The sequence below is a fragment of the Rhyacophila brunnea genome, unplaced genomic scaffold (assembly GCF_057557595.1).
Source record: "Rhyacophila brunnea isolate RB1 unplaced genomic scaffold, BYU_Rbru_1.0 scaffold_62, whole genome shotgun sequence".
Taxonomy (NCBI): Eukaryota; Metazoa; Arthropoda; class Insecta; order Trichoptera; family Rhyacophilidae; genus Rhyacophila; species Rhyacophila brunnea.
In genome coordinates this window covers 1,200,299-1,218,697 of record NW_028233299.1, presented here as the reverse complement: position 1 = coordinate 1,218,697, position 18,399 = coordinate 1,200,299, and the positions used below count along the sequence as shown (strand labels likewise).

General features: G+C 25.4%; 1 protein-coding gene across 1 annotated transcript; it reads right to left on the bottom strand.

Moving 5' to 3' along the window:
* Positions 1–14,638: 14,638 nt before the first annotated feature.
* On the bottom strand, positions 14,639–15,535 carry LOC147065031 (rRNA N(6)-adenosine-methyltransferase METTL5-like). The gene is made up of 2 exons (XM_085957343.1): positions 15,314–15,535; positions 14,639–14,743 (listed from the first exon to the last, which is right to left on the bottom strand). Exons 1-2 carry the CDS (start codon positions 15,533–15,535, stop codon positions 14,639–14,641), a joined length of 327 nt encoding a protein of 108 aa, XP_085813469.1.
* Between the last annotated feature and the right edge of the window lie 2,864 nt (positions 15,536–18,399).

Sequence of the window (18,399 nt, the reverse complement as noted above, 5' to 3'; positions counted from 1 at the left end):
ATTCGTTTTTAAATTTATTTATATAAAAAAAGGACAACAAAAATTATTATATTTTTGATAAAACAGTCACTTAACTATTTATTAAAAACATTAATATGGTATATTTACTAACATATATTAATTTTTATTTATTTTAATAATTTCAGTCAAACATTGACAATTAAAACTGTAGTTTTTATACACTTCTCATATATTGATGTGGATATTTATGGTATTTTAACTCTTTGAAAGAATATTTACTTCATTTAAATAATTCGTAGCTCAGTAACACATATCTTCATTCTTGGAATATAAATATTTACGTTTCATATAGCATTATTTTAAATTTAATTTGGTGGCAATCCATTAACCCGAGTAAATAATAGAAAAGTTGGATGATAAATTATTTAAAAATGTGTTTTGGCCGTGTATTCTACGACAAAAAAAAATATTGGGAATTATGGAACGTCTATAGAATTCAAAAAAAATATAAACATTATATATATTAGAAGTAAACACATACAAATTTGAGAATATTATAACAATCATTTCTACCAATCCTTGACATACAAAAACAAAAGAGCGGTCCCATCTTTATCGTAAAATTTTTAAATTTAGCGTCAAGTTCTCATAAAAGCAACTACCTTTTACAACTTAAATTATTGCCTCTGCCATTATAAAATAAAATTGAAGTTTATCTTGTTTTTAATTCTAGACTAAAATAATCTGAAATCATCTTTCATTACTTAATTTTCTTTAAGATAATATTAGTTCTAAGAGCTTTGTTGCATTGGTTATTTTTTTAATAATAGGATATAGTGACATTAAATGGGATTTAAGACAATGGGTTTCATTAAAAACACGTCATCTAGATTTTAGTATACCAGAAAATCACATGTTATTAAATCATAAGCTAGTACTATTATTATTGTTTTTTATTGTTAAAATAAAATATATAATTCGATTTATAAAATAAGAATTATGTAATGCTATATATAAAAGCAATTTTATATATTTATATTGAGTGTTGAACATTGTATTCTTATAAATTCAAGCCTCAATAATTCTTCTTCTTTTCTTAATTGGCCATTTTCTTATCTTTCTGTCTACTTGATTGACATGATGAACTTTTGAAAATTGAAATTCCATGTGTAACTCGGATCCATCTTAAGAATAGAAAAAAAAACAAAAAAAAACATAATTGGCTTCTTTAATTGAGAATTGAACCCATAAAATACTAATGTTAATGGTAGTGTATACTTTTTGGAAAAACGGCACTCCAATTATTGCTTTAAAGAAATGCCGATGAAAAATTAGATTGATCATTAATTTTTATAATTTTTTGAGTAATTTATTGTGACACATATTTTTTCTATCTGTTATTCATTTTAATTGGATGGTGTTTTTCCAATACAATAAGTAGCTATCATAAGAAATTAAACAAAAATTAATGGCTCAGTAGGCTTTTTCTTGATATTCTAGAGAAAAATAGAAGCCTTTGCTTAATTTATAAATATCTACAGCAACTAAAAATAATTTCATAAGATTTTGTGATGTAAATATGATCAACAAATTTTTTTAATAATTTTAATTTATTTCAATTTCGAAATATTGAAAAAATCACCTATGGAAAGAAATTGAAACTGATAAGCAGAAAAATTTTCTATAAAGGGTGAAAAATATATCAAAACCATGATATTTGGATAAAAAAGAGATAAAACTATATTTTAAATGTATAAATAAACAGATTTGTTTTATATTTATGAATTTTATTTTTGGAAATATATATTTTAAAGAAATTTCAACGAAAAGAGTGCTCATATTCAATCTATGAACGAGTTCAAAGAACTTTACACACATTAATTTTATTTTTATTGTCTTCATCGCATTCCAGCGTAAATCTAGAGGGAGAAGATTTATTAGACAAACTTATTTTAGATAAAGAAAATGATATCCACAAAATTGTTACCATCGAAGACGAAGGTACATATATGCGATCATATGTTTTTAAATCGAAGTATGATACCAAAACCAAAGAATACACGATAAATTTGCCCGAAAAATCTTTGATAAAAGAAATTTCTTCTTTGAACCGGCCGTTTTTTAACGATAATGATGATTTTATGGCCATCAAATTAAGAGTAAACGAAGAATGTATTGAGAAATGCTATGTTTCTAGCGATATGTTGACAAAGAAGATTAACTCAAATGATGAGGACGATGAATCTAGCGATTTAGATGAAAATGGATCTTTTTCTCCTGCAATATCATCTTTTTTTTTGAACAATAAAGAAGGAATTTGTGAAGACAGTAACCCATTAAAAAATAAAGAACCTCTTACATATGACAAAATTATTGGTAGAGAAACCTGTAAAAGTATTAAAGGTGAGTTTGACACACTTTTAAGAACTCATTTCGATAATAACAAGGAAAATGATGCTAATTTTTTTCATGAAAAGGCAGAGTATTGCACCGTCAGTGTTGAATATTTCAAAAATACCCCATTAGATGAATTACTTACAAATAATTTGACAGCATCTAGTGAAATGAATAAAATTATAGGAATAGACATGACAGAACATTCTCGCGGAGCATATTACCTTATTATAATAAGTAGTAACTTGTTTAGAGAAAATTTAAATAGGATACTTAATGATATTAAATATTTTGTTTCACGATCTGATTTTGTTGAAAATTCATCATTGAATGTTGTTCTAGTGAATTGTGGTGCATATGAAAGTAACAGCTTGAGCGAAAAAAATACAGTGCACCTACGCCAGTTGATTAAAAAATACGATTTCGAGTATATTACTTCTTTCATTTTACACTGCGATTGGCAAAATATTATGATGAATAAAGGATTTCATCTAAAAAACGATAAAAAATCCGTAAAAAAATTAGATAATAATTTTGAAACAGAATCTGCTCATAATCATGCGACAAACCCAGATGAAAAATTTATCGAAATGCAACAAGGTCTGTTTTCGAATGTTTTGTTTTTTCAGACATTTAGTCTAGAAACTTTAAGTATTAGAGAATCTCGCGATACTCGCATCGTTAAATACCGATTATACGAGGTAGGAACGAAAAAACAAAAAGCTCATTATCTCAGAATAATCTATAATTATCTTAAAAAACCACGTGAAATAGAATATAAAGACAAAGGAAATAGTAAAGAAGAAAGACGTAAAGAGACTGACAATATGATTAAAAAAATAATTATATCAAGTGGAAACATAAAACACCCTATAATGGATGGACTATGGGACTGCATGGAAGTTATATTCTTTCAAAGGACAGACCACCAAAACAAAGAATCAACTAGTATGAAGAATAAAGGATGTAAACGAAAACATGAAAGCGCGGTCTAATTTTTATTAGCGAGAAATTAAGATAAAAATAAAATATAACAACATTGATATTTTTTATTGTTAAAAAACACTTAAAATAAAGGTATCTTTTTTAAGAATAAGCAATATTTTTTCACATAATGTAAATGATTTTGAAATTTAAAGCCTTTATATAAATCGAATTTCTCTTATCTTTCTTTTGATATTTATTGAAGAATTTATTATTTTATTTTGTGATCGTATTTATTTGCTTCATTAATATCAATTTATAACTGTGCATACACATATTTTATATTATAAAAACTAATATCGTTGAGAAAAAAAAATATATATAATCACACCAAATAAATATTAAATTATTTAAATATTCCATCACATGATTTTTTTTATAAGTTTCTTAATAGAATATGATGAAGACATTGAAATAGTCAATAATATAAAAATATTGAAATAAAATATTTAGAATATATTCATAAAATTGTACTTCACTATTAAATCGAACAATACTTTGAGATATCTTTTGCTTCACCATGTAAATTTTAGCCGTTATAATCGCTTGCATATTCAATTAACTATGGCACAGTTGAATATTATTTATTAAATTTATTTTCGTAAACTTAGCCTAGATTTTTACGCGTATAACTTTTCAAATGAAATCAAGCTTTTAAGAGGATTTATTTGACAAATTATTTTTTGATTGGATTCATGGTATTATTATATTGAACATAAAATATATTAAGATTTTACATAAATGTAGTGATTTTACTTACAAATTACATGTAAATCTTTCGTGTTTTTCTTTTAAACACAATAAATTAGTATAATAGAGATTAAAGTGAAAAATACAAACACGTTTCGTTTATAAAAAATGATATATTTAAGAACTATTAAAACAAAAAAAGGAAACATAGATACCGCGAATGACGGCCTTCGGATGTGTAAAACCTTGGTCTTACTGATACGGCCCTAATGTATTATAAGTTCAGAAAAAAAATTTATAAAAAACCTTTAGAAATAACATAAGTTTTTTAATATTATAATATGAACTTAAATTAACATGACGAATCCACAGATAATATAATTTTTTATATATAAACGGCATAAGCAATTTTAATAAACAGACACTAGAACATTCACATATTGAATTTCAATAATAATTTTAGATACAGCTATTGAAGATTTACTTTCTAAAAGATTCTTAGATATGTATAAGATACAAGAAAGTCAAATACTGGTAAGTTATCATATTTAATAAACAGAAAATATCGAAATTTTTTTAAATTTGCAAAAAAATTACAGATAAAAATCCGTTATATTACTTTGTATTACGCTGTGCGATAGATAAAATTTGAATATGGCAGGTTCAATTCTAAATATTTAAATACATCCAGTTTTTTATTATAAACTTAAAATATCCACTCAATATATTTATAAAGCTATACGAGTATAAAATATATTTGTACTAATTTTCTAAATGAAGTAAAATACAATCAAGCTAATAATTGATATATAGGCACTAAATATATTAGAAATATACAATTATACCGTGAATTATCTGTACAGTAACATACAACGAAAAAAAATGAGAAAATCAATATAAAGCTCTATATATCATCTATTAATATAAGAGTCTGGGCTATGTTGATTTAGCATATGCATGTTTTTCATGATTTAATTTAGGTAATATAAAGACTTAAATCATTTTGTAAATTATAATTATTATTTTTAATTTGACAAGACACTTTGAATTCTCTCATTTGAGAGAATTAGAGCAGTTGATGAAGATTGATCAGGGTAAGGTGTCAAAAGATGTATCAAGAAGTTGTGCAATATTCCCGATGGGCTGACTACGTCTCAATAGATGTAATATATATAAGAAACTTAAACCACAAATATTTTTTTTTTAATTTGATATTCCAATTTCATACGTTCAAATATTAATAAGAAAGTTATAGATTCAAAAAGTGCCATAATTTTGTTATTTTAAAGATGAAAGACAAAATCTAAATTGTAAGTAATATTTAAACTAATTTTAAACATAATAGAAAAGAAAGCATTGATAAAATGATAAACTGACGAGTAAAAAACGGGTACAACCAGGGGGCTTTTAGGCCAAAAATTGCTTAAGAGACAATTTTTGTGGCCTAATGAGCTTATTCATATTTGATTGATTCATATAAATTTATTTCATAGAAAGTTAAAAAATAATTAATTTTCTCCATTGCATGAATTAAAAAAAAAATTTTAACGTTTATTGGGAACTTACTTATTTCCTCGTTACGGCAAAAGATAAGATATATTGTTTGTTTTGTGGTAGTATTTTCTCTAATTGATATAGTATAATGCAAATATATATTATGCTTCCTGCAGAGAAAAAAATACTACATGTTAGTGGGATAGACAAGTAAACAGATGTTGATAGAATTAAAGTAAGACAAATAAAAGAAAATCAAGCAATAAATGAACTTTTTTTTGAATATTAAGAAAATGTTACAGAGGCGGCTTACAAACTAGCTTGTCTATACGAAAAAACAGGTGAACATTTTGCGATATTGTGCTAATCAAGGAATGTATAATAGAAGCATTTAAGTGAATTATTCCAGATTAAATATAGAAATAAGGTTCTCGTTCATTATCAAAAGGTATCATCATCAAAAGATAACATGATTTGTTGTATTCTTGAAAAAAATAGGCCCTGGTTTTACAAAATGAGGATTATTATTTTCCATTACTGCCGATGAATCGATTGATAAAATAGATTCTTTCAGGTTCTCTATTTGGTTCGCTCGATTACTAAAAACCTTTCCTGTTATAATGATTTATTGGCCTAAGAACATATGATTAAACTCACACGACGGATTGATTCATTGAAAGGCTTCACGAACTGTACATTATCACATGTTAATTTAAATAATTTAGTAAGTTTTTGTATTGATGGAGCACCTGAAATGAAAGGCAAACGAGAAGGATTCATTGTATAGCTAAAAAAAAAGAAACCTCATCTAAATATCTGTTGGAATTCCATTGCATTATAAATCAACAAAATCCATAGGCATAGACTACTAGTTTAAATGATGCAATTAAAGACGTAGTATAAATCGTAAATTATATCAGAACAAGTGCAAAATGACATCTTCAGTTCACAAAGGTGCTGATTTCAGATAAAAAAACCAACAGTATTATCTTCCCTATCATATACAAGTGCAAAATGACTTCGTGCGTTCACAAAGGTGCTATTTCAGACAAGAAAAACCTGCAGTATTATCTTCCCTATCATTCACAAGTGCAAAAAGACATCGTCAGTTTACAAAGGTGCTGATTTCAGATGAAAAAACCTGCAGTATTATCTTCCCTATCATTCACAAGTTTGTTGGCTCTGAAAAGGCGTATTTCAACAAATGTCTTTAAGCTTAAAGAACACATTATATCGCATTTTTTAGTAAAATGTATTAGCCCTGTCGATACTAAGATATATCAGTTTGTCGCAACCTTTCTTTTTTACGTGATATTATACATGCGCAGAGGGTGTATATTTTGTCGCTACAAGGAAAGAATAAAAATGCGTTTTTCATATGCGAAAATATAAAGTCTTTCTGGAAAAATGGGCATTTTCTAGAGATATTATTTCTGTGTGAAATATGGAAAAATTGGATTTTCACAATCGCATAAGATCCTATTACTTCAGAATATTATGTAAATAGCGAAAACAAAACATATTCTATAAGTATTAGGATACCTGTTCATTGAATTAATGAAATATATAAGGATTTGAAGAATATGAAAAAAGTATACAGCTCTTTTTTGAACTCCATCCTGTAAACATATTGTAAGCCCCTAGTATGCTTTAAAAAAATCCATTAGAATTGTCAGAGAATGATATTGCTAAATTACATTTTAACAATAATACTGATCCATTATATATATGAAAAAATGATATGAAGTAGTCAAAATAAAAAACTGAATGCACGTCAAATTTTTATGTTTTATAAGTACATATTGGCGTGAGTCTACATTCTCTCAGCTTACTTTTTATAAAAATAAAATAGTGGCACAATTGACAGATATCCATTTAGAAGATCAATAAAGATTAAAAGTAAGTGAATTTGTGCCAGGATATTAACTATTAGTAAAAGAAAAGCAATACCAAAAATCACATTAAATTAAACGCTCAAAGAAATGTCTTTTATTGTTTATATTTTACAACTAATTTATATTTTTTTAAATTAAGAAATCTTTAAATGTGACCTCATAACCATCACCAAAACAAGAAAGCGGCCTACCGGATCAAAAAGGTTACCCTCCTCTGTTCGAAACTATCAGATTTACAAAAATGATATAAATAATCTTGTTGTCTTTTTTAATCAGATAAATATGTATATGAATGGACAATGATCTTTAATTTTTTATTGATATTATGCATATAGTTTTTCAAAAAAACAGGATGATAATTGCTATTACTGTAAACTTTGAGTGTTTATAATATTATTTACCATTTAACAACGCTCCTTTTTAATACCAAAAGATGTAGTATTCTCAAGTTGGTGCGGTTATTTTGAATAAAATCGTAAAAAAGGTTTCAAAATAAATTCATCATTCGAGAATTTTTATTTACTTTTAGAGAAATATGTTGATATAAACATAGATTGCAAGTCTCTTGTTTCTGTAAGTAGGCTGTTTTTGTACACCTCAATGGTATTATTATCGAAAGCTACCTTTCTATCACCATCGACTATAATGATTTTTCTGGAATTAAAGTCGTATAAAATAGGATATTCAGATACTTCTCTGTACAGGTAATATAATCGATGTAAATATATTATTAAATTTGAGACTGAAGATGTGTTAGCAGTCGAATCCACCAGAAATGTATAAAATTTCCTTGTTTTTTCATCAACTTTGTCTTTTAGCGTGATTGAGGTATTTTTCAATAAAAATACTGTTGTACCTGTTTTTAATTCATTATTTATACTGAATTTTCTTGATGTTTGATCTTTAAGGTTTATTATTTTCATAGCGTCTGTAATATTTGTTTTTTTGTGATTGTTTAATAAGTTTTCATTTTTCGAAATTATATTGTTATTGGAGTTAGAATCATTGCAGCTACTTTCTATTAATGAATTGATGCTGGTTTCTTTTTTCGTAGAATTATTTTGCTCATCGTTATTTTTTCTATTTTCATCGATAAACTCGGTTGAAACAATAAAATCCATATATTCGAATTGAAACCTTCCATTTTTCAATTCACACAATCTGATATCAAATATATTTTCGTTGAACTCGTGTTTTAATTTATATTCTTGTAAATCTTCGTAACTAATTTCTCGATTTTTTTGCTTAAGAATTTTCAGTTTTTCCCTCAAAACATTAATTTCTTTTTTTGATTCGGCAAATATACAAGCCTGTTTTTTATAAATTTTTTTATTTTTAACAATTTCTTGCTTTATAAATTCTGTATAATAGGCCAATGTTGAATTCATTTTTTTTTCGGAAAACATACTCTCAATATCATCTTTAGAGACATAATTATTTGAAAGTAGTATTTTTTTGACTTGGTCTAATTTAGGTACGGATTTTATTGTATTATTTTGTGGATTCTTTGCTGAAGATTTTTGATGTATGAAAATCTGTTTATTTTCTTTATCATCAATATAATCTGACTTTTCATATTTTTTCCATTCTAGATCTCTTACCTCTCTCTTCAAATCCTTAAGTCTTGTGTGCAACTCGATGTTTTCGTTCTTGATATTTTCAAAATCGGAAATTTTTTCCAATTTTCCCGAAGTTTTATTGATATCCCCTAAATTTTCTTCAAGTTTACCTATTAATTCATGTTCCCATTTCGCCCGCATCTTATACCATTCGTTTTTACCATGTAAACGCGTTAAACTTTTCAATGTTTTGAAATCTATTGTGTTATTTATTTCATCCTCAGCAATATTTTCGTCAAGAAGGATGTTTACATTTGTTTCTGTATCTTTTAAGTATGCTATTATTTCATCGTTTGCCTCATTGAGACTTTTTACCATTTCCTCGGAATAGTTTTTATGGTATATCTCGAGTTCTGGGTCTCTATTTTGACGAGTGTAAATTGTTTTTCGTTTTGAGAACGATGATTGATTGTCCAAATAATGTAATTTATGTTTCTTCAAAATTTCTGAGAGTTTTGGTTGAAGTGGGAAAAGTTTTCTGATATTTTCAGTTTTGCAATCATCCAAAATACTTTCATTAATTTCGCTTACCATTTCTATTTGTTTTGGTTTAACAGAAAAAGAATTTTCAGTTTTACAATCATTTATAGTTCTTTCATTGATTTTAATGGCCATTTCTGAAGGTTTTGGTTGAACAGAGAACGAATTTGAGGTATTTTCAATTTTATAATTATCTATATTTCTGTCATTATTTTTGTTTATAATTTCTTTGTCATGAAAAATATGATTATTATTCATTTCATTGCTCAAAAATTCTTCTTTTTTCTCATAATTAGATTCAGTGGAAATATTTTGATCGTCTGTAAATTCCAATTTTTTTTCTATAATCGGGTTAAACAATTTTGTATCAATGGTAATCTCATTATCATCATTTTTCCTTGAAATAATTTCGAAAATATTATCTATTTCATCTTGATTCAGTATTTTATTTTCTTGTTCATAAAAATTATTTTCGTTTTTACTTTCAAGAAGTGAACAATTCAAAAGATTCGCAATATCACCAGTCAAATTAAATTTATCTTTAGGTTTAACCTCTGATTTCAAATTATCGACAAGAAACAGCCCCTTTTTTGTAGGTGTTAGTTGTGGAATTTCAATATTGAAGCTTGACATTTCTAACTCCTGGTTTTCTTTAATAGACTTTTTTGCCTTTTTTTCATCTTCCCATTTAATAACTGAAAATTTACGGTCTAATGAATTTTTATTTTCACCTTTGAATTCAGATCTTAAATTTTGTGCTCTATCATCGTTTTTATTGGTATCAGCGCTATTCGTATAAACTTTTTCTGAAGCGTGATCGCTATCAAATAAACCATGAATATCATCCATGTGTATTTCAGATTCCTCATCTTTCTTATTAATGCGAGTTTGACTTGTATTAGAGCCTAATGTGTGAGCATGATTTATCTTTTCATTTTCGTTGTTTTCGACATAGCAAAAATATTTCTTATTATAGCCTAAAGAACCTAAATTTACGGTATTTGTAAAATCAGTGGTTAATTGCATGGATTCATCCACATTATAGGGCTGAAAATCGTGCCCAGAATCTGCTTTATTTGATGAAAAACTTCCGCTATCGGCATCAAAATGTTTAACTTGTGTTTTAGTAGAAAATGATACTCTTCTTCTTTTTTCCAAAGTTAATCCTTGTGCATAACTGGTAGTTTTTGGTAGTTCAATCGTTTGGGTTTCCCCTTCATCTTTTAATTTCGTATCGTTTTTAAATAATTGGATATTGTTTAAAGATTTACTATGGTTGAATAAAAATAAATTATTGCCATTTTTCTCTATTTCTCCATCTTCAATATTTTTAGAATTTAATTTTTCATTTATATTATAATTAACTTTTTCAACAATACTTTTAAGATCTTCTTCCTTTTGAGAGATATTTATCTCGTTTGTACCAATTTCTGCATCTTCATTAAAACTTGTTGATAAAAAATCATATTTGGGCTTTTTATTCATATCACTCTGTTTACTAAATTTAAATTCTTCAAATATACTACCATTCCTTAATACACTATCTTTCTTTTTAATGGAAGTTTCTTTCTGGATGCTTAAACTATTGTCATCTAAATTCTCTAAAATGCCATTAGTGTTTTTCTGAATATTATGATTTTTGATATTTCCATCTAAATTCAATTCTTTATTATTATCACTTTCTTCTCGCTTTCGATTGTTCATTATTTTGGGGGAATTTAAAAGAGTACGCTTAAATTTTATAAATCACATAATCACAAAAATCATGTCAAACTGCTTTAGATTAAAAGATACAAATTTTTAGAGCTTAGAGTGTTTTAATTCAGTTTTATCGGGAAAATTGATTATATTTTTACTGGGATTGTAATGTGTAAATATTATTCTTTGAGATTGGTTTCTGATGACTTTAATTTATTATCATTCAAAAATTGAAATAACCATGAATACGCAAATACGGATTCTATTTATTTGAAATAACCATAAAAGATTCTTTACTATACTAAAATTAACTCAAACAACCACGTGAATTATAAAGGTGATAATCTATCAATCATTATAAGTAGATTTTTATTCTGATCACATATTGTATCTAAAATAATTAAAATAAAATATGATGGTATTTTTTGTGTTATTTTATTTTTAACATGTAGTCAATATATATTTTTCGTCTATACATGAATTTCAGCATTATAATATTATCTTATATGGTGCCTAAAAATAATTAAATTAATGTAAAGAATTTTTTTTCTAAATATTAATTTTCGATCAAGAAAAATATTTATTTTTGTTAGAATTCGAAGTATGTGATTTATTAGCTTACTTTTTCGCAATTTTATAAATCACAAGTTCGTCACATATTTTTACACTATGCTTTTAGAGAAACTTTATAGTTCGATTATAATAAATATTGTTTTTCGAATTTATCATCCAGCAACTTTTTTAATAATTTCAGAGATCACGATAGGTTTAAAGTCACTTCTATACCCATTTAAAATCGCATATGTAAATCCATTGGTAAAATCATCATTAATTGATTTCTTGATGTAGCTTTATAATAAAATATAATCATATATAACTGCTGCTATTGTTGTATTCAAACTTTCATATATACAGAAGAAAAATATGTTTTAGGAAGGTTTTTTTAGTAACAAAAAATACCTTTTTATACTTTGTTATTATGCATCTAAGCACACACAAATATCTTTGCTAAGCCAAAACAGGTGTTTATTATATTTACTTAGATCTATAGTAAAGTTTTTTATCATAAAGTGTAAGTCTTTAAGAATAAATTTATATAAATTACCAGAAAAAATTATGTTGAAAATACATCGAAGAAAAATATACTTTGAGGAAGGTTGTATGAGAGGATGAAACCTAAATAAATAGCAAACATATGTTCTATGCAGAAATATAAGATTTTGATTGAACAATTTTAAGTTGTTGAAATCAAATTATCGAGTATATATTTTTATTTTGTATAATCTTTCGATTAATTCTAAAATTTTATAATTTAAATATGTCCTTACTTTGGGTTAGGGTTAAAATATTTTTTTTAGTCTGTTCTTTTTTATTTTTTTATTTAAAAAATAATCATGCGGTAAACCAATAACATTTTTTACATATATTTTTTGAAACAGTGAAGCCCATTCATAAAGAATTAACGAGATTCATAAAAATAATATTTTATAAGGGGTTTTAACGAAAATTAATAATAATGTGTTTATTCTAAGATAATTATTTCTTGTAAAATTCTTTATATTTAGGAAGAAATAATTTTATAATTAACTTAGAGTAAAATTTCATCGTGGTCATTTATGACATATTAACTACCAATAATCTTGATTTTTCGATTTTTCATTATTTTCGTTTATAATTTTTATTCATGATCTGAACTTTTTAAATTTATATTTATACATGTAGAGATACTATAATAAACCAACTGGTGCTATTTTTTTGCAAATGTTTGGTTGCATAAGTATGTATTTACAACGCCTGCATTCAAAATTTTTTATCTTTGCAATAATATAAAAAAAGGTTTTTCGATACATTTATATCAATATAAGGCTTCCATAAATATTTCTTGGCTTTTCATAACAATATTCGCATCTAAATTTTTTATTCAACGTCAATATTAAATAAAACCGGATATTTTTGGTAAATTTAATTGTATATTGATTATATTTTTAAAGATAAACTTTTGGTGTGACTTCTAGCACTATTTAGATAATAATGCCCATAAAATCCACAACTTTTTTGACAAAATATTACTTTTAAGTCTTATTATCAGATTTATCTTTCTGAATACCATTTCTTGTTTGTTTTCTTTTGTTTTATTTGACATAAGCAATACCATTGTATCAATTTGTGGAATTTATGCCATAAAATTTTATGAATCTTTAGGCCGCTCTTGTCTCGTTTCCATTCGCAAATTTTTTAATAAATCACAAATAAGTAGTTGCTGTCAATCTATTTCTGATTTCTTCTCTTATGTAACACGAAGAACAGCAAAAAAATACACACGAAAGAATAAGACTATGCCTTATTTTACTATTTTCAGAAAAATTTAATTAAATTTTCCATAAACTATTAAATAAGGTATTTATCTATTTATATTGAACGCTGGATTTTTTTTTCTTATTATGATATATAAATTATAGTAACATTAAATAAGAATTATGTGAAGTTTTTTATTTAAAATAGATATGTTCAAAACAGTCCTTATTGCCTCATTTATAAAAAAATATTTCAGTTGAATTATAAAATGTTTAATATTGGAAATTAATAAAATTTTTCTGCCTACTTTCTAAACTACAATGCCGTGGATTTTTATATATAAATACGTCGGATTATAACATAGGATTTAAAAGAGGTTTCGATGTTATCAATTTGTATTTAACAAGCCCATTTTTATAAATATATATTTATGTAAGGGCTAGTCTTTTAACTTTTCATGTTTACTCGCGCGAAACTTTAGATCGCTCTATATTACAGTTAAACTGTATATTGGTTTTAGCCACATTATTCCCATAGTTTTCTTCAATCTACCAAATACTATCAAGACTTATTCGTTCGATTGTTTACATATGCTTCCGTTGGAATTCTAATTTGCATGATTTTTTTTGTTTTTTTATTTATAAACAAATATACAAAGAATTTATACTAAAAAAAATTCATTATCCTTGAAGGAATAAAGGAAGAATTCGATCCAGTAAGTAATATCATTTCTTTTTAGAATTTTTATATCACAGAACAAACAGAGAAATAATTTGAACAAAAAGCATATTCTTAAACATTTTTATAATATGATATATATAAGCCCTTATTGTTTTTTTTACAATTTTTACATCACAGAATAAATAGAGAAAGAATTTGGAAAAAACAAGCGTATTTTACGCATTTATAGTTCCATTAACGAATAGAGGAGTATATAGAATATAAAAGCCTAATTGTGCATATTTTTTTCGCGATTTTCAAATTTATAAACAAATATAGGAACAATTTGAACTAAAAAAGTGCTTATGAATACTTTTTACTGTTTCATACACCAAAACAAAAAAAAACATGCATTTATATAAAAAATTAATTATTTTTGTGACATATTATCTATAACAATTGCTATTATTATTTATTTTTACAGAATCTAAGAAGGTCAACTTCAATATGAACCATTTCCTTTTTATGGAATTTATATGTTTTGGGTATTTCATAGCTAATTTCAGCTAAAACCTCGGAATAAGGATACTTTTGTAAAATGTATTTCCTGGTTGATCTTTTATGCAATGAATAAACTACTTCGCCGACAGAAAGAGCAAAATCGAGAGCTTTCATATCCTCGTGTTCCTTTCTTGTGCCAAAAGGCGGATTCATAAACACAGTGTTAAACTTTAAATCATCATTAGAAAAAATCAATTTAATGTCTTCATATTTTGAATGAATAATGCTTATAACAAAGTTATTCATAGGACTATAACTTTGGTCTGATAATTCTACAATATGTAGATCTGATTCATTTGGACCCGGATTGTTATGTTCATTCTTGATTTTATCTATACCAGAGTTTTTACTTTTTGATAAAACCATATTATTAGACTCAATATTCTTTTCATTCTGAATAATTTTATTCTTATAAACATTTATGTTGTTCTCTACGTGTTTCAATTCATTCTGAATAATTTTATTTGTAATGGGATTTACGTTGTTCTCTGCGGGTGTCAATAGCAATTTATAATTGAAATCAAAATTTTCTAAATTTGTTTTTAGCAAATCAATAGCCTCACCATCACATTCTATAAATACAATTTCTTTTGGATTGAAGAATGATGAAGCTATTCCTAACATCCCCGTGCCAGCACAAAGATCTAGAACTCGTTTATTCTCGATATCCCCATAAGAAAAGTGCGATGTATAAATTAGATGTGATGCTATTTCATGCGGAGTTACATATTGTTCAAGGTTTATTTTTGGATTTGTAAAACCATCAACCATAGACAGTTTAATTTTTAGCTCTTTTAATTTCATTTAATGTTATTGTAATTTATGGTTCTACGGGGCAAATTTTAATATACAGCACAATAAAAAAGTCATTGAAATTTGAATTATCTCGTAAACTTAGGAAATTAAAAACATAATCAAACGATTTTTATTGACTGTATAATCAAAAGAAATTAATAAATAACTATTTATTTCAAAAATTATCTTTGTTGATGCAGTAAAATATAGAATCATCTACTATAATATGTCTATCCATTCCACATTCGCAAGAAAAGTAACTTTCAAATTTTATATCTAAAATTGATAGTTTGTGGCTTCTAATTTATTTAGCTGACTTAATGGTCTAATTAAAGTTTTAAATCATCAAAAAAATATTTTACAAGTAAATTATTTCTAAGATGCGCACAGTTCACATCCAGACTTTATTACATGATTATATTAGAAAAATTGTAAAATTAATTGTAATATAAATATATCTTTAAATATTATCAGTCTGAAAGGAAATCGAAGTCAAAAAATAAATAGAGGAATATATTTAAACTCTAGGATCGGGAAAACTCTTTAACTAATAATTATTGAAAACAGGTGAGGTATTAAAGACATTTTTGATAGACTAATAATAAAAAGAATGTATATGCTGTGTTCACATGTTACTATTCTAGTTTATCTTCAATAAAAAATTCAGATTACAGTGTGAAAATGAACTGAAACAAAAAGAATCATTTCTGAGTTCAAATACTTTTTTTTTGCAAACAAGATTCTATTAATGTGTTATTAAGCATAAATTAGAGACAAATTTGGAATTTTATGCTCTAAATGGTTAATAGATAAATTATTTTTTCTCTATGTACCACAATTAAAAAAGTATTAAGCCACTTTGAACGAAAGAAGAAATAAATTTAGAAAATAACTTTATAAAGTGAAAAATTGTCTCGAATAGAAAAAAAACAAAAACATGCCTCTCTAAGAATCTAGGTAAGTTTTTTTTTTAAAAAAACCTTTATAAAAAAAATTGAAATTAGACCCCATCACAACACATAAGTATTACTTGCTTACGCAGACATGAATTTCAGTAAATATATTATACTTTTTTTGTAAACACTTTTTTAAATTGCTTATTTTGATAAAGAAACACTCAATTGTAAATTATTTTGATGTAAGTATTTTTTCGCTATAATCTTCATTATTCTTTAAAAAAGAAAAATACATTTATACAAAGATAACCGACTGTCTCACTGCATCAACTCCAAACCTTATTTGATTCACTTAATATAGAATCATAAAGTTCCCATTTATTTCCTACGATAAAAATTTTTATTAATAGCAGAAATTTCAATATAAGTTTTTATCATAGATCAAAATAATTTTCATTTAAGTTTTCACTAAGGGTTTTTTATAATTTATTTGATTTTTTTAAAGATAATGAAAAAAATTTCAGGTTCTGATGTATTCATTTTTTTAAGCCATAATGAATGTACATTTGACTTTATTAGATTATTTTTATATGATTTAATTTGGGTGTGTATTACTATAGTTAGTTCTTATAAACCTAAAGATTGTATAAACGAACATATTTAATTTGATCATTTTTTATCTACACCATCTTTTTAGATCTCTAAAATGTATCTCTCTTTCTAAGACTTGTGGAATTAAAGTATTTTGCACATCTAATTGTTTATTGGTATTCTTGTTCTAATTAATTTTTTTTTTAATATTTGAGTTAGGTAATTTTTGGCCATACAATGTTAGGGCACCAGGGGAATCCGTGCTCTTATCACTAAATTAGTGCTATAAATCTAGCAGAAAATGTAGTTATATATGCTTCTTATTTTTAAATTGATAGATTATCAATACTATTGTTCGTATTAATAGGATATGGTTGTCTTTGTATCACCCGCAAAATATATCTGATCAATTATGCGAAAATGTATTGTCTTTGTCATTCATTTTTATTATAATATTTCTGCATATTCATTTTATTTTTTTATCATAATACATTTATGTTCATAATTATTATCGAAAAACAAGGAGTAAAAGAATTTAAGATTCTTCTATATTTGTATATAATGCAGTGGGAAGTATCATGTGCATATATTTAAATTCTATAATAAAAAGAATTTATGCTCGCAAAATATTACCTCGATCTACAGCCACACTCTGTATATTCAATAAAAATATTTTACATTCTTCTCCACGCTTATCACACTTCTTGTCGCAGAATAGCAAACAAATCTGTAGTTAAAGGATTTTTTTCATCATGTCATTCAAATAGAAAGGTTACAATCAAGAATTACGCTATTTTAAATTTTTATGCGCCATCTAAATTTTTATTATTGATTGTTTAATTTCAAACTTTATATAAGGCCCTGTGTATGATTCGTATTATGGGCCCACTTACTAAACAGAGTACTATTTTTTGAATTATATATAATAGTATATATATTTCTATTCATTTTATTGAACCAATATTTCTTATTTGATTTAATGAAATAAAAAACCACCCTTCCATGAAAAATTTCACCTTTAATATAATATTAGAAACTGGTTCTAGATGGTTAGCGTCTTAAAAACACGAAATACATGTATTAAAAATGCTTAAAAAAGCTTTTATGCCCCATTTCATATAATTTAAAATATAACATAAATAAATATTCTTCAAATTCAAATTATTTTTTCAAAATGAATTAAAATAGTCTTCGGGTTTTTTTCGCATGTATTTTTGAGATTTATCATATTCCACGACATGTTTTTGTACATATAATTTTAAATACTATCGTGGATACAAATTTATTATTGTAATTTTTATGTTGTCGAACGTTTTATATATTTTTTACGATGCCTGATATTATTTTATTTACATAAACCACTATAGATATTTTCTTGACTAATCT

Coding starts and splice junctions, on each gene's coding strand:
- LOC147065031 (XM_085957343.1), bottom strand. CDS start 15,535: ATGAAATTAAAAGAGCTAAAAATTAAACTGTCTATGGTTGATGGTTTT. Junction 14,744..15,313: donor TCTTCAATCCAAAAGAAATT/GTATTTATAGAA, acceptor CCTTATTCCGAG/GTTTTAGCTGAAATTAGCTA.